At 46.8% G+C, this 17,633-nt stretch overlaps 1 protein-coding gene across 1 annotated transcript in view; it reads right to left on the bottom strand.

Moving 5' to 3' along the window:
• LOC140379596 (uncharacterized) overlaps positions 1–17,633 on the bottom strand; it is a 111,452-nt gene that overhangs the window by 24,585 nt on the left and 69,234 nt on the right. Inside the window, exons 24-25 of the mRNA XM_072464279.1 lie at positions 16,441–16,494; positions 16,300–16,347 (exon numbers count right to left, since the gene is read on the bottom strand). Of these exons, the coding sequence (XP_072320380.1) occupies positions 16,300–16,347; positions 16,441–16,494 (102 nt within the window). The remainder of the gene's footprint in view (positions 1–16,299; positions 16,348–16,440; positions 16,495–17,633) is intronic.

Raw genomic sequence — 17,633 nt, 5'->3', positions numbered from 1 at the left:
CAGGTTTAAACCAGGTCTGAACCAGGTCTAAACCAGGTCTAAACCAGGTCTGAACCGGGTCTAAACCAGGTCTGAACCAGGTCTGAACCAGGTCTGAACCAGGTTTGAACCAGGTCTGAACCAGGTCTGAACCAGGTCTAAACCAGGTCTAAACCAGGACTAAACCAGGACTAAACCAGGTCTAAACCAGGTCTAAACCAGGTCTGAACCAGGTCTAAACCAGGTCTAAACCAGGTCTAAACCAGGTCTAAACCAGGTCTAAACCAGGACTAAACCAGGACTAAACCAGGACTAAACCAGGTCTAAACCAGGTCTGAACCAGGTCTGAACCAGGTCTAAACCAGGTCTAAACCAGGTCTAAACCAGGTCTAAACCAGGACTAAACCAGGACTAAACCAGGTCTAAACCAGGTCTAAACCAGGTCTGAACCAGGTCTAAACCAGGTCTAAACCAGGTCTAAACCAGGTCTAAACCAGGTCTAAACCAGGACTAAACCAGGACTAAACCAGGACTAAACCAGGTCTAAACCAGGTCTGAACCAGGTCTGAACCAGGTCTAAACCAGGTCTAAACCAAGGTCTAAACCAGGTCTAAACCAGGTCTAAACCAGGTCTAAACCAGGTCTAAGACCAGGACTAAACCAGGACTAAACCAGGTCTAAACCAGGTCTGAAACCAGGTCTAAACCAGGTCTAAACCAGGACTAAACCAGGTCTAAACCAGGTCTAAACCAGGTCTAAACCAGGTCTGAACCAGGTCTGAACCAGGACTAACCAGGACTAAACCAGGTCTAAACCAGGTCTAAACCAGGCTCCTGAAACCAGGTCTAAACCAGGTCTAAACCAGGACTAAACCAGGTCTGAACCAGGACTAAAACCAGGTCTAAACAGGTCTAACCAGGTCTAAAACCAGGACTAAACCAGGTCTAAACCAGGTCTAAAACCAGGTCTAAACCAGGTCTAAACCAGGTCCAAACCAGGTTTAAAACAGGTCTAAACCAGGTCTGAACCAGGACTAAACCAGGACTAAACCAGGTCTAACCAGGTCTGAACCAGACTAAACCAGGTCTAAACCAGGTCTGAACCAGTCTAACCAGGACTAAACCAGGTCTAAACCAGGTCTAAACCAGGTCTAAACCAGGTCTAAACCAGGTCTAAACCAGGTCCAAACCAGGTTAAACCAGGTCTAAACCAGGTCTGAACCAGGACTAAACCAGGTCTAAACCAGGTCCAAACCAGGTTTAAACCAGGTCTGAACCAGGTCTGAACCAGGACTGAACCAGGTCTAAAACAGGTCTAAACCAGGTCTAAACCAGGTCTAAACCAGGACTAAACCAGGTCTGAACCAGGTCTGAACCAGGGTCTAAACCAGGTCTGAACCAGTCTGAACCAGGACTAACCAGGTCTAACCAGGTCTGAACCAGGTCTGAACCAGACTAAACCAGGACTAAACCAGGTCTAAAACCAGGTCTAAACCAGGTCTAAACCAGGTCTAAACCAGTCTAAACCAGGACTAAACCAGGTCTGAACCAGGACTAAACCAGGTCTAAACCAGGTCTGAACCAGGTCTAAACCAGGACTAAACCAGGTCTAAACCAGGTCTAAACCAGGACTAAACCAGGACCTAAACCAGGACTAAACCAGGTCTAAACCAGGTCTAAACCAGGTCCAAACCAGGTTTAAACCAGGTCTAAACCAGGTCTGAACCAGGACTAACCAGGACTAAACAGGTCTAAACCAGGTCTAAACCAGGTTTAACCAGGTCTGAACCAGGTCTGAACCAGGTCTAAACCAGGTCTAAACCCAGGACTAAACAGGACTAAACCAGGTCTAAACCAGGACCTAAACCAGTCTGAACCAGGTTCTAAACCAGGACTAAACCAGGTCTAAACCAGGTCTAAACCAGGTCTAAGCCAGGACTAAAACAGGTCTAAACCAGGACTAAACCAGGTCTGAACCAGGTTAAACCAGGTCTAAACCAGGTCTAAACCAGGTCTGAACCAGGTCTAAACCAGGTCTAAACCAGGACTAAACCAGGTCTAAACCAGGTCTAAACCAGGACTAAACCAGGACTAAACCAGGACTAAACCAGGTCTAAACCAGGTCTAAACCAGGACTAAACCAGGTCTAAACCAGGACTAAACCAGGTCTAAACCAGGACTAAACCAGGTCTAAACCAGGACTAAACCAGGTCTGAACCAGGTTTCAAACCAGGACTAAACCAGGTCTAAACCAGGTTTAAACCAGGACTAAACCAGGTCTAAACCAGGTCTAAACCAGGACTAAACCAGGTCTAAACCAGGACTAAACCAGGACTAAACCAGGACTAAACCAGGTCTAAACCAGGACTAAACCAGGTCTAAACCAGGTCTAAACCAGGACTAAACCAGGACCTAAACCAGGTCTGAACCAGGTCTAAACCAGGTCTAAACCAGGTCTAAACCAGGTCTAAACCAGGTCTGAACCAGGTCTGAACCAGGACTAAACCAGGTCTAAACCAGGTCTAAACCAGGTCTAAACCAGGTCTAAACCAGGACTAAACCAGGTCTAAACCAGGTTTAAACCAGGTCTGAACCAGGTCCTGAACCAGGTCTAAACCAGGTCTAAACCAGGTCTGAACCAGGACTAAACCAGGTCTAAACCAGGACTAAACCAGGTCTAAACCAGGTCTAAACCAGGTCTAAACAGGTCTAAACCAGGTCTGACCAGTCTAAGCCAGGTCTAAACCAGGACTAAACCAGTCTAAACCAGGACTAAACAGGTCTGAACCAGGACCTAAACCAGGTCTAAACCAGGTCTAAACCAGGTCTAAACCAGGTCTAAACCAGGACTAACCAGGACTAAACCAGGTCTAAACCAGGACTAAACCAGGTCTGAACCAGGTCTAAACCAGGTCTAAACCAGGTCTAAACCAGGTTTAAACCAGGACTAAACAGGACTAAACCAGGTCCTGAACCAGGACTAAACCAGGTCTAAACCAGGTCTGAACCAGGTCTAAACCAGGACTAAACAGGTCTAAACCAGGTCTAAACCAGGACTAAACCAGGACTAAACCAGGAACTAAAACCAGGTCTGAACCAGGTCTGAACCAGGTCTAAACCAGGTCTAAACCAGGTCTAAACCAGGACTAAACCAGGTCTAAACCAGGTTTAACCAGGTCTGAACCAGGTCTGAACCAGGACTAACCAGGTCTGAACCAGGACTAAACCAGGTCAAACCAGGTCTGAACCAGGACTAAACCAGGTCTAAACCAGGACTAAACCAGGTCTAAACCAGGTCTGAACCAGGTCTAAACCAGGACTAAACCAGGTCTAAACCAGGTCTGAACCAGGACTAAACCAGGTCTAAACCAGGACTAAACCAGGTCCTAAACCAGGTCTAAACCAGGTCTAAACCAGGACTAAAACAGGTCTAAACCAGGACTAAACCAGGTCTGAACCAGGTTTAAACCAGGTCTGAACCAGGTCTAAACCAGGTCTAAACCAGGACTAAACCAGGTCTAAACCAGGTCTGAACCAGGTCTAAACCAGGTCTAAACCAGGACTAAACCAGGTCTAAACCAGGTCTAAACCAGGTCTAAACCAGGTCTAAACCAGGTCTAAACCAGGACTAAACCAGGTCTAAACCAGGACTAAACCAGGTCTAAACCAGGACTAAACCAGGTCTAAACCAGGTCTGAACCAGGTCTGAACCAGGACTAAACCAGGTCTAAACCAGGACTAAACCAGGTCTGACCAGGTTTAAACCAGGACTAAACCAGGTCTAAACCAGGTCTAAACCAGGACTAAACCAGGTCTAAACCAGGACTAAACCAGGACTAAACCAGGACTAAACCAGGACTAAACCAGGTCTAAACCAGGTCTGAACCAGGACTAAACAGGTCTAAACCAGGACTAAAACCAGGACTAAACCAGGACTAAACCAGGACTAAACCAGGACTAAACCAGGACTAAACCAGGTCTAAACCAGGACTAAACCAGGACTAAACCAGGTCTAAACCAGGTCTAAACCAGGTCCAAACCAGGTTTAAACCAGGTCTAAACCAGGTCTAAACCAGGTCTAAACCAGGTCTAAACCAGGACTAAAACAGGTTCTAAACCAGGACTAAACCAGGTCTGAACCACGTTTAAACCAGGTCTGAACCAGGTCTAAACCAGGTCTAAACCAGGACTAAACCAGGTCTAAACCAGGTCTGAACCAGGTCTAAACCAGGTCTAAACCAGGACTAAACCAGGTCTAAACCAGGTCTAAACCAGGTCTAAACCAGGTCTAAACCAGGTCTAAACCAGGACTAAACCAGGTCTAAACCAGGACTAAACCAGGTCTAAACCAGGTCTGAACCAGGTCTGAACCAGGACCTAAACCAGGTCTAAACCAGGACTAAACCAGGTCTGAACCAGGTTTAAACCAGGACTAAACCAGGTCTAAACCAGGTCTAAACCAGGACTAAACCAGGTCTAAACCAGGACTAAACCAGGACTAAACCAGGACTAAACCAGGACTAAACCAGGTCTAAACCAGGTCTGAACCAGGACTAAACCAGGTCTAAACCAGGACTAAACCAGGACTAAACCAGGACTAAACCAGGTCTAAACCAGGTCTAAACCAGGACTAAACCAGGTCTAAACCAGGACTAAACCAGGACTAAACCAGGACTAAACCAGGACTAAACCAGGTCTAAACCAGGTCTGAACCAGGACTAAACCAGGTCTAACCAGGACTAAACCAGGACTAAACCAGGACTAAACCAGGACTAAACCAGGTCCTAAACCAGGTCTAAACCAGGACTAAACCAGGACTAAACCAGGACTAAACCAGGTCTAAACCAGGTCTAAACCAGGTCTAAACCAGGTCCAAACCAGGTTTAAACCAGGTCTAAACCAGGTCTGAACCAGGACTAAACCAGGACTAAACCAGGTCTGAACCAGGACTAAACCAGGTCAAAACCAGGTCTGAACCAGGACTAAACCAGGTCTAAACCAGGTCTGAACCAGGTCTAAACCAGGACTAAACCAGGTCTAAACCAGGTCTGAACCAGGACTAAACCAGGTCTAAACCAGGACTAAACCAGGTCTAAACCAGGTCTAAACCAGGTCTAAACCAGGACTAAAACAGGTCTAAACCAGGACTAAACCAGGTCTGAACAGGTTTAAACCAGGTCTGAACCAGGTCTAAACCAGGTCTAAACCAGGACTAAACCAGGTCTAAACCAGGTCTGAACCAGGTCTAAACCAGGTCTAAACCAGGACTAAACCAGGTCTAAACCAGGTCTAAACCAGGTCTAAACCAGGTCTAAACCAGGTCTAAACCAGGACTAAACCAGGTCTAAACCAGGACTAAACCAGGTCTAAACCAGGACTAAACCAGGTCTAAACCAGGTCTGAACCAGGTCTGAACCAGGACTAAACCAGGTCTAAACCAGGACTAAACCAGGTCTGAACCAGTTTAAACCAGGACTAAACCAGGTCTAAACCAGGTCTAAACCAGGACTAAACCAGGTCTAAACCAGGACTAAACCAGGACTAAACCAGGACTAAACCAGACTAAACCAGGTCCTAAACCAGGTCTGAACCAGGACTAAACCAGGTCTAAACCAGGACTAAACCAGGACTAAACCAGGACTAAACCAGGACTAAACCAGGACTAAACCAGGTCTAAACAGGTCTAAACCAGGACTAAACCAGGACTAAACCAGGACTAAACCAGGTCTAAACCAGGTCTAAACCAGGTCTAAACCAGGTCTGAACCAGGACTAAACCAGGACTAAACCAGGTCTAAACAGGTCTGAACCAGGTCTGAACCAGGTCTAAACCAGGTTTAAACCAGGTCTGAACCAGGTCTGAACCAGGTCTAAACCAGGTCTAAACCAGGTCTAAACCAGGTTTAAACCAGGTTTAAACCAGGTCTGAACCAGGTCTGAACCAGGTCTAAACCAGGTCTGAACCAGGTCTAAACCAGGTCTAAACCAGGTCTAAACCAGGACTAAACCAGGTCTAAACCAGGTCTAAACCAGGACTAAACCAGGACTAAACCAGGTCTGAACCAGGTCTGAACCAGGTCCAAACCAGGTCTAAACCAGGTCTAAACCAGGTTTAAACCAGGTCTGAACCAGGTCTGAACCAGGTCTAAACCAGTCTAAACCAGGTCTAAACCAGGTCTAAACCAGGTCTAAACCAGGACTAAAACAGGTCTAAACCAGGACTAAACCAGGTCTGAACCAGGTTTAAACCAGGTCTGAACCAGGTCTGAACAGGTCTAAACCAGGTCTAAACCAGGTCTAAACCAGGACTAAACCAGGTCTAAACCAGGACTAAACCAGGTCTAAACCAGGTCTGAACCAGGTCTGAACCAGGTCTAAACCAGGTCTAAACCAGGTCTAAACCAGGTCTAAACCAGGACCTAAACCAGGTCTAAACCAGGTCTAAACCAGGACTAAACCAGGACTAAACCAGGTCTGAACCAGGACTAAACCAGGTCTAAACCAGGTCTGAACCAGGTCTAAACCAGGACTAAACCAGGTCTAAACCAGGTCTAAACCAGGACTAAACCAGGACTAAACCAGGTTTAAACCAGGTCTGAACCAGGTCTAAACCAGGTCAAAACCAGGTCTGAACCAGGACTAAACCAGGTCTGAACCAGGACTAAACCAGGACTAAACCAGGTCTAAACCAGGACTAAACCAGGTCTAAACCAGGTCTGAACCAGGTCTAAACCAGGACTAAACCAGGTCTAAACCAGGTCTGAACCAGGACTAAACCAGGTCTAAACCAGGACTAAACCAGGTCTAAACCAGGTCTAAACCAGGTCTAAACCAGGACTAAAACAGGTCTAAACCAGGACTAAACCAGGTCTGAACCAGGTTTAAACCAGGTCTGAACCAGGTCTAAACCAGGTCTAAACCAGGACTAAACCAGGTCTAAACCAGGTCTGAACCAGGTCTAAACCAGGTCTAACCAGGACTAAACAGGTCTAAACCAGGTCTAAACCAGGTCTAAACCAGGTCTAAACCAGGTCTAAACCAGGACTAAACCAGGTCTAAACCAGGACTAAACCAGGTCTAAACCAGGACTAAACCAGGTCTAAACCAGGTCTGAACCAGGTCTGAACCAGGACTAAACCAGGTCTAAACCAGGACTAAACCAGGTCTGAACCAGGTTTAAACCAGGACTAAACCAGGTCTAAACCAGGTCTAAACCAGGACTAAACCAGGTCTAAACCAGGACTAAACCAGGACTAAACCAGGACTAAACCAGGACTAAACCAGGTCTAACCAGGTCTGAACCAGGACTAAACCAGGTCTAAACCAGGACTAAACCAGGACTAAACAGGACTAAACCAGGACTAAACCAGGACTAAACCAGGACTAAACCAGGTCTAAACCAGGTCTAAACCAGGACTAAACCAGGACTAAACCAGGACTAAAACCAGGTCTAAACCAGGTCTAAACCAGGTCTAAACCAGGTCCAAACCAGGTTTAAACCAGGTCTAAACCAGGTCTAAACCAGGTCTAAACCAGGACTAAAACAGGTCTAAACCAGGACTAAACCAGGTCTGAACCACGTTTAAACCAGGTCTGAACCAGGTCTAAACCAGGTCTAAACCAGGACTAAACCAGGTCTAAACCAGGTCTGAACCAGGTCTAAACCAGGTCTAAACCAGGACTAAACCAGGTCTAAACCAGGTCTAAACCAGGTCTAAACCAGGTCTAAACCAGGTCTAAACCAGGACTAAACCAGGTCTAAACCAGGACTAAACCAGGTCTAAACCAGGTCTGAACCAGGTCTGAACCAGGACTAAACCAGGTCTTAAACCAGGACTAAACCAGGTCTGAACCAGGTTTAAACCAGGACTAAACCAGGACTAAACCAGGACTAAACCAGGACTAAACCAGGTCTAAACCAGGTCTGAACCAGGACTAAACCAGGTCTAAACCAGGACTAAACCAGGACTAAACCAGGACTAAACCAGGTCTAAACCAGGTCTAAACCAGGACTAAACCAGGTCTAAACCAGGACTAAACCAGGACTAAACCAGGACTAAACCAGGACTAAACCAGGTCTAAACCAGGTCTGAACCAGGACTAAACCAGGTCTAAACCAGGACTAAACCAGGACTAAACCAGGACTAAACCAGGACTAAACCAGGTCTAAACCAGGTCTAAACCAGGACTAAACCAGGACTAAACCAGGACTAAACCAGGTCTAAACCAGGTCTAAACCAGGTCTAAACCAGGTCCAAACCAGGTTTAAACCAGGTCTAAACCAGGTCTGAACAGGACTAAACCAGGACTAAACCAGGTCTGAACCAGGACTAAACAGGTCAAAACCAGGTCTGAACCAGGACTAAACCAGGTCTAAACCAGGTCTGAACCAGGTCTAAACCAGGACTAAACCAGGTCTAAACCAGGTCTGAACCAGGGACTAAACCAGGTCTAAACCAGGACTAAACCAGTCTAAACCAGGTCTAAACCAGGTCTAAACCAGGACTAAAACAGGTCTAAACCAGGACTAAACCAGGTCTGAACCAGGTTTAAACCAGGTCTGAACCAGGTCTAAACCAGGTCTAAACCAGGACTAAACCAGGTCTAAACCAGGTCTGAACCAGGTCTAAACCAGGTCTAAACCAGGACTAAACCAGGTCTAAACCAGGTCTAAACCAGGTCTAAACCAGGTCTAAACCAGGTCTAAACCAGGACTAAACCAGGTCTAAACCAGGACTAAACCAGGTCTAAACCAGGACTAAACCAGGTCTAAACCAGGTCTGAACCAGTCTGAACCAGGACTAAACCAGGTCTAAACCAGGACTAAACCAGGTCTGAACCAGGTTTAAACCAGGACTAAACCAGGTCTAAACCAGGTCTAAACCAGGACTAAACCAGGTCTAAACCAGGACTAAACCAGGACTAAACCAGGACTAAACCAGGACTAAACCAGGGTCTAAACCAGGTCTGAACCAGACCTAAACCAGGTCTAACCAGGACTAAACCAGGACTAAACCAGGACTAAACCAGGACTAAACCAGGACTAAACCAGGACTAAACCAGGTCTAAACCAGGTCTAAACCAGGACTAAACCAGGACTAAACCAGGACTAAACCAGGTCTGAACCAGGTCTGAACCAGGTCCAAACCAGGTCTGAACCAGGTCTAAACCAGGTCTAAACCAGGTCTAAACCAGGACTAAACCAGGTCTAAACCAGGTCTAAACCAGGACTAAACCAGGACTAAACCAGGTCTGAACCAGGTCTGAACCAGGTCCAAACCAGGTCTAAACCAGGTCTAAACCAGGTTTAAACCAGGTCTGAACCAGGTCTGAACCAGGTCTAAACCAGGTCCTAAACCAGGTCTAAACCAGGTCTAAACCAGGTCTAAACCAGGACTAAACCAGGTCTAAACCAGGTCTAAACCAGGTCTGAACCAGGTCTAAACCAGGTCTAAACCAGGACTAAACCAGGTCTAAACCAGGTCTAAACCAGGTCTAAACCAGGTCTAAACCAGGACTAACCAGGTCTAAACCAGGACTAAACCAGGTCTAAACCAGGACTAAACCAGGTCTAAACCAGGTCTGAACCAGGACTAAACCAGGACTAAACCAGGACTAAACCAGGTCAAAACCAGGTCTAAAACCAGGACTAAACCAGGACTAAACCAGGACTAAACCAGGTCTAAACCAGGTCTAAACCAGGTCTAAACCAGGACTAAACCAGGACTAAACCAGGTCTAACCAGGACTAAACCAGGTCTGAACCAGGTCTAAACCAGGTCTAAACCAGGTCTGAACCAGGTCTGAACCAGGTCTAAACCAGGTCTAAACCAGGTCTGAACCAGGTCTGAACCAGGTCTAAACCAGGTCTGAACCAGGTCTGAACCAGGTCTAAACCAGGTCTAAACCAGGTCTAAACCAGGACTAAACCAGGTCTAAACCAGGACTAAACCAGGTCTAAACCAGGTCTGAACCAGGTCTGAACCAGGTCTAAACCAGGTCTAAACCAGGTCTAAACCAGGTCTAAACCAGGACTAAACCAGGTCTAAACCAGGTCTAACCAGGACTAAACCAGGACTAAACCAGGTCTGAACCAGGACTAAACCAGGTCTAAACCAGGTCTGAACCAGGTCTAAACCAGGACTAAACCAGGTCTAAACCAGGTCTAAACAGGACTAAACCAGGACTAAACCAGGTTTAAACCAGGTCTGAACCAGGTCTAAACCAGGACTAAACCAGGTCTAAACCAGGTCTAAACCAGGACTAAACCAGGTCTAAACCAGGTTTAAACCAGGTCTGAAACAGGTCTGAACCAGGACTAAACCAGGTCTGAACCAGGACCTAAACCAGGTCAAAACCAGGTCTGAACCAGGACTAAACCAGGTCTAAACCAGGACTAAACCAGGTCTAAACAGGTCTGAACCAGGTCTAAACCAGGACTAAACCAGGTCCTAAACCAGGTCTGAACCAGGACTAAACCAGGTCTAAACCAGGACTAAACCAGGTCTAAACCAGGTCTAAACCAGGTCTAAACCAGGACTAAAACAGGTCTAAACCAGGACCTAAACCAGGTCTGAACCAGGTTTAAACCAGGTCTGAACCAGGTCTAAACCAGGTCTAACCAGGACTAAACCAGGTCTAAACCAGGTCTGAACCAGGTCTAAACCAGGTCTAAACCAGGACTAAACCAGGTCTAAACCAGGTCTAAACAGGTCTAAACCAGGTCTAAACCAGGTCTAAACCAGGACTAAACCAGGTCTAAACCAGGACTAAACCAGGTCTAAACCAGGACTAAACCAGGTCTAAACCAGGTCTGAACCAGGTCTGAACAGGACTAAACCAGGTCTAAACCAGGACTAAACCAGGTCTGAACCAGGTTTAAACCAGGACTAAACCAGTTGTTCTAAACCAGGTCTAAACCAGGACTAAACCAGGTCTAAACCAGGACTAAACCAGGACTAAACCAGGACTAAACCAGGACTAAACCAGGTCTAAACCAGGTCTGAACCAGGACTAAACCAGGTCTAAACCAGGACTAAACCAGGACTAAACCAGGACTAAAACCAGGACTAACCAGGACTAAACCAGGACTAAACCAGGTCTAAACCAGGTCTAAACCAGGACTAAACCAGGACTAAACCAGGACTAAACCAGGTCTAAACCAGGTCTAAACCAGGTCTAAACCAGGTCCAAACCAGGTTTAAACCAGGTCTAAACCAGGTCTAAACCAGGTCTAAACCAGGTCTAAACCAGGACTAAAACAGGTCTAAACCAGGACTAAACCAGGTCTGAACCACGTTTTAAACCAGGTCTGAACCAGGTCTAAACCAGGTCTAAACCAGGACTAAACCAGGTCTAAACCAGGTTGAACCAGGTCTAAACCAGGTCTAAACCAGGACTAAACCAGGTCTAAACCAGGTCTAAACCAGGTCTAAACCAGGTCTAAACCAGGTCTAAACCAGGACTAAACCAGGTCTAAACCAGGACTAAACCAGGTCTAAACCAGGTCTGAACCAGGTCTGAACCAGGACTAAACCAGGTCTAAACCAGGACTAAACCAGGTCTGAACCAGGTTTAAACCAGGACTAAACCAGGACTAAACCAGGACTAAACCAGGACTAAACCAGGTCTAAACCAGGTCTGAACCAGGACTAAACCAGGTCTAAACCAGGACTAAACCAGGACTAAACCAGGACTAAACCAGGTCTAAACCAGGTCTAAACCAGGACTAAACCAGGTCTAAACCAGGACTAAACCAGGACTAAACCAGGACTAAACCAGGACTAAACCAGGTCTAAACCAGGTCTGAACCAGGACTAAACCAGGTCTAAACCAGGACTAAACCAGGACTAAACCAGGACTAAACCAGGACTAAACCAGGTCTAAACCAGGTCTAAACCAGGACTAAACCAGGACTAAACCAGGACTAAACCAGGTCTAAACCAGGTCTAAACCAGGTCTAAACCAGGTCCAAACCAGGTTTAAACCAGGTCTAAACCAGGTCTGAACCAGGACTAAACCAGGACTAAACCAGGTCTGAACCAGGACTAAACCAGGTCAAAACCAGGTCTGAACCAGGACTAAACCAGGTCTAAACCAGGTCTGAACCAGGTCTAAACCAGGACTAAACCAGGTCTAAACCAGGTCTGAACCAGGACTAAACCAGGTCTAAACCAGGACTAAACCAGGTCTAAACCAGGTCTAAACCAGGTCTAAACCAGGACTAAAACAGGTCTAAACCAGGACTAAACCAGGTCTGAACCAGGTTTAAACCAGGTCTGAACCAGGTCTAAACCAGGTCTGAACCAGGACTAAACCAGGTCTAAACCAGGACTAAACCAGGTCTAAACCAGGTCTAAACCAGGTCTAAACCAGGACTAAAACAGGACTAAACCAGGACTAAACCAGGTCTAAACCAGGACTAAACCAGGTCTAAACCAGGTCTGAACCAGGTCTAAACCAGGTCTAAACCAGGACTAAACCAGGTCTAAACCAGGTCTAAACCAGGTCTAAACCAGGTCTAAACCAGGTCTAAACCAGGACTAAACCAGGTCTAAACCAGGACTAAACCAGGTCTAAACCAGGACTAAACCAGGTCTAAACCAGGTCTGAACCAGGTCTGAACCAGGACTAAACCAGGTCTAAACCAGGACTAAACCAGGTCTGAACCAGGTTTAAACCAGGACTAAACCAGGTCTAAACCAGGTCTAAACCAGGACTAAACCAGGTCTAAACCAGGACTAAACCAGGACTAAACCAGGACTAAACCAGGACTAAACCAGGTCTAAACCAGGTCTGAACCAGGACTAAACCAGGTCTAAACCAGGACTAAACCAGGACTAAACCAGGACTAAACCAGGACTAAACCAGGACTAAACCAGGACTAAACCAGGTCTAAACCAGGTCTAAACCAGGACTAAACCAGGACTAAACCAGGACTAAACCAGGTCTAAACCAGGTCTAAACCAGGTCTAAACCAGGTCTGAACCAGGACTAAACCAGGACTAAACCAGGTCTAAACCAGGTCTGAACCAGGTCTGAACCAGGTCTGAACCAGGTCTAAACCAGGTTTAAACCAGGTCTGAACCAGGTCTGAACCAGGTCTAAACCAGGTCTAAACCAGGTCTAAACCAGGTTTAAACCAGGTTTAAACCAGGTCTGAACCAGGTCTGAACCAGGTCTAAACCAGGTCTGAACCAGGTCTAAACCAGGTCTAAACCAGGTCTAAACCAGGACTAAACCAGGTCTAAACCAGGTCTGAACCAGGTCTGAACCAGGTCTAAACCAGGTCTAAACCAGGACTAAACCAGGACTAAACCAGGTCTGAACCAGGTCTGAACCAGGTCCAAACCAGGTCTAAACCAGGTCTAAACCAGGTTTAAACCAGGTCTGAACCAGGTCTGAACCAGGTCTAAACCAGGTCTAAACCAGGTCTAAACCAGGTCTAAACCAGGTCTAAACCAGGACTAAAACAGGTCTAAACCAGGACTAAACCAGGTCTAAACCAGGTTTAAACCAGGTCTAAACCAGGTCTAAACCAGGTCTGAACCAGGTCTAAACCAGGTCTAAACCAGGACTAAACCAGGTCTAAACCAGGTCTAAACCAGGTCTAAACCAGGTCTAAACCAGGACTAAACCAGGTCTAAACCAGGACTAAACCAGGTCTAAACCAGGACTAAACCAGGTCTAAACCAGGTCTGAACCAGGACTAAACCAGGTCAAAACCAGGTCTAAACCAGGACTAAACCAGGACTAAACCAGGACTAAACCAGGTCTAAACCAGGTCTAAACCAGGTCTAAACCAGGACTAAACCAGGACTAAACCAGGTCTAAACCAGGACTAAACCAGGTCTGAACCAGGTCTAAACCAGGTCTGAACCAGGTCTGAACCAGGTCTGAACCAGGTCTAAACCAGGTCTGAACCAGGTCTGAACCAGGTCTAAACCAGGTCTGAACCAGGTCTGAACCAGGTCTGAACCAGGTCTAAACCAGGTCTAAACCAGGTCTAAACCAGGACTAAACCAGGTCTAAACCAGGACTAAACCAGGTCTAAACCAGGTCTGAACCAGGTCTAAACCAGGTCTAAACCAGGTCTAAACCAGGTCTAAACCAGGACTAAACCAGGTCTAAACCAGGTTTAAACCAGGTCTAAACCAGGTCTGAACCAGGTCTAAACCAGGTCTAAACCAGGTCTAAACCAGGACTAAACCAGGACTAAACCAGGACTAAACCAGGTCTGAACCAGGACTAAACCAGGTCTAAACCAGGACTAAACCAGGACTAAACCAGGACTAAACCAGGTCTAAACCAGGTCTGAACCAGGACTAAACCAGGTCTAAACCAGGTCTAAACCAGGTCTAAACCAGGACTAAACCAGGTCTAAACCAGGACTAAACCAGGTCTAAACCAGGTCTGAACCAGGACTAAACCAGGTCAAAACCAGGTCTAAACCAGGACTAAACCAGGACTAAACCAGGACTAAACCAGGTCTAAACCAGGTCTAAACCAGGTCTAAACCAGGACTAAACCAGGACTAAACCAGGTCTAAACCAGGACTAAACCAGGTCTGAACCAGGTCTAAACCAGGTCTGAACCAGGTCTAAACCAGGTTTAAACCAGGTCTGAACCAGGTCTGAACCAGGTCTAAACCAGGTCTAAACCAGGTCTGAACCAGGTCTGAACCAGGTCTAAACCAGGTCTGAACCAGGTCTGAACCAGGTCTAAACCAGGTCTAAACCAGGTCTAAACCAGGACTAAACCAGGTCTGAACCAGGACTAAACCAGGTCTAAACCAGGACTAAACCAGGTCAAAACCAGGTCTAAACCAGGACTAAACCAGGACTAAACCAGGACTAAACCAGGTCTAAACCAGGTCTAAACCAGGTCTAAACCAGGACTAAACCAGGTCTGAACCAGGTCCAAACCAGGTCTAAACCAGGTCTAAACCAGGTTTAAACCAGGTCTGAACCAGGTCTGAACCAGGTCTAAACCAGGTCTAAACCAGGTCTAAACCAGGTCTAAACCAGGACTAAAACAGGTCTAAACCAGGACTAAACCAGGTCTGAACCAGGTTTAAACCAGGTCTAAACCAGGTCTAAACCAGGTCTGAACCAGGTCTAAACCAGGTCTAAACCAGGACTAAACCAGGTCTAAACCAGGTCTAAACCAGGTCTAAACCAGGTCTAAACCAGGACTAAACCAGGTCTAAACCAGGACTAAACCAGGTCTAAACCAGGACTAAACCAGGTCTAAACCAGGTCTGAACCAGGACTAAACCAGGTCTAAACCAGGACTAAACCAGGACTAAACCAGGTCAAAACCAGGTCTAAACCAGGACTAAACCAGGTCTAAACCAGGTCTAAACCAGGTCTAAACCAGGACTAAACCAGGACTAAACCAGGTCTAAACCAGGACTAAACCAGGTCTGAACCAGGTCTAAACCAGGTCTGAACCAGGTCTGAACCAGGTCTAAACCAGGTCTAAACCAGGTCTGAACCAGGTCTGAACCAGGTCTAAACCAGGTCTGAACCAGGTCTGAACCAGGTCTAAACCAGGTCTAAACCAGGTCTAAACCAGGACTAAACCAGGTCTAAACCAGGACTAAACCAGGTCTGAACCAGGACTAAACCAGGACTAAACCAGGTCTGAACCAGGTTTAAACCAGGACTAAACCAGGTCTAAACCAGGACTAAACCAGGTCTAAACCAGGACTAAACCAGGACTAAACCAGGACTAAACCAGGACTAAACCAGGTCTAAACCAGGTCTGAACCAGGACTAAACCAGGTCTAAACCAGGACTAAACCAGGACTAAACCAGGTCTAAACCAGGTCTAAACCAGGTCTGAACCAGGTCTGAACCAGGTCTAAACCAGGACTAAACCAGGTCTAAACCAGGTCTAAACCAGGACTAAACCAGGACTAAACCAGGTCTAAACCAGGTCTAAACCAGGTCTAAACCAGGTCTAAACCAGGTCTGAACCAGGACTAAACCAGGTCTAAACCAGGACTAAACCAGGACTAAACCAGGACTAAACCAGGTCTAAACCAGGTCTGAACCAGGACTAAACCAGGTCTAAACCAGGACTAAACCAGGTCTAAACCAGGTCTGAACCAGGTCTAAACCAGGTCTAAACCAGGTCTAAACCAGGTCTAAACCAGGACTAAACCAGGTCTAAACCAGGTTTAAACCAGGTCTAAACCAGGTCTGAACCAGGTCTAAACCAGGTCTAAACCAGGTCTAAACCAGGACTAAACCAGGACTAAACCAGGACTAAACCAGGACTAAACCAGGTCTGAACCAGGTCTGGTGTCCCGGGCCGTACCTGACAGCGTGGGGGGGGGATAGGGGTTGTCGGTGACGACGTGATGAACTGAAAAACATGAGGTTCAGCTTTGATCACACATAGAACACTTATACACATTATAACACTCTAATGTGTAAGTGTTTTGTCCCTCTGACTCACCGTACCAGCCCGGGGGGGCGGGGCAGTACACAGGGGCCGGCCTGCAGGGGGCGCCTGTGGGCACAAGGACACATCCAGTTATGTTTGTTTACTATGAATAAACCAAGATGGCAGCCTGTCCTGTGTCTGCTCAGTCATTGTTTCTCTGGTTGAATACTCGGGGGTGAGAGCTGGCAGACATCAGGCATGAGCCTCACAGAGCCAAGAAAAACACATTCTTCCACTGATTGGTCTGTTTTCAAATAAATGCACTTCTCTGGTCAAAAAGGCCAAATCTGCATACTTCTTACTCGTACAAGTACTGTAAGGTTCTGAAGGTCCTCCCACTTGTGAAAGAGGGCGGGGCATTCAAGGCTGATATCGATTCAAGAATTGTTCAAGATTTCAAACGTGACACGCTGCAGAAGTGTGGGTTTGTCTGATTTCATATTTTAAGAGTAAATTGGGGCACCAGCCGTATATTCGGCATTTAACAACTCTAATCAAAGATCTAAATTCATGAATTGATTTCAAATGAATTTGCTCGTTGATCTGAAGGTTTGAGAACGTAACTGTGACATTGACCCTTTTTCTGGAGGCTTCTTTTCCCCGTCAGTTGGAGATTGGAGGAAGGAGATAGTTTGTACTAAAGCTAAAAACTGAGGGAATCAATCAAAAAAACACTCTGGACATTTATGAAGCACTAATGGCAATGTAAGAAGGTTAAAAGCTCTGAAATGTGGATTTAGCATGTTATGGGACCTTTAATGACCAAATCATTAAACAGATAATTATGAAGCAGGAATATGCAAATGAGTCGATAAGAGATGGAAAACACTGGACACGATTGTTCCAGATCTAATGTGTTCGAGTTAAATCTAAGATGATCTTATGATCCTGTGAAGTGCAGAATACGAACAGAAGGAGCTGTGAGGAGATGGGCCTGGGTCGCCTCCAGGGGTCACACAGGGGTCACAGAGGAGTCACTCAGGGGTCACACAGGGGTCACACAGGGGTCACTCAGGGGTCACACAGGGGTCACTCAGGGGTCTCACAGGGGTCACTCAGGGGTCACTCAGGGGTCACTCAGGGGTCACACAGGGGTCACTCAGGGGTCACACAGGGGTCACTCAGGGGTCTCACAGGGGTCACTCAGGGGTCACTCAGGGGTCACTCAGGGGTCACACAGGGGTCACTCAGGGGTCACACAGGGG

Source organism: Eucyclogobius newberryi, unplaced genomic scaffold (genome assembly GCF_026437365.1).
Source record: "Eucyclogobius newberryi isolate DKJ021-1_F unplaced genomic scaffold, fEucNew1.0.hap1 SCAF_43, whole genome shotgun sequence".
Lineage (NCBI taxonomy): Eukaryota > Metazoa > Chordata > Actinopteri > Gobiiformes > Gobiidae > Eucyclogobius > Eucyclogobius newberryi.
Note: the sequence above shows the minus strand (reverse complement) of the source record. Positions and strands in the feature narration are given on the sequence as shown.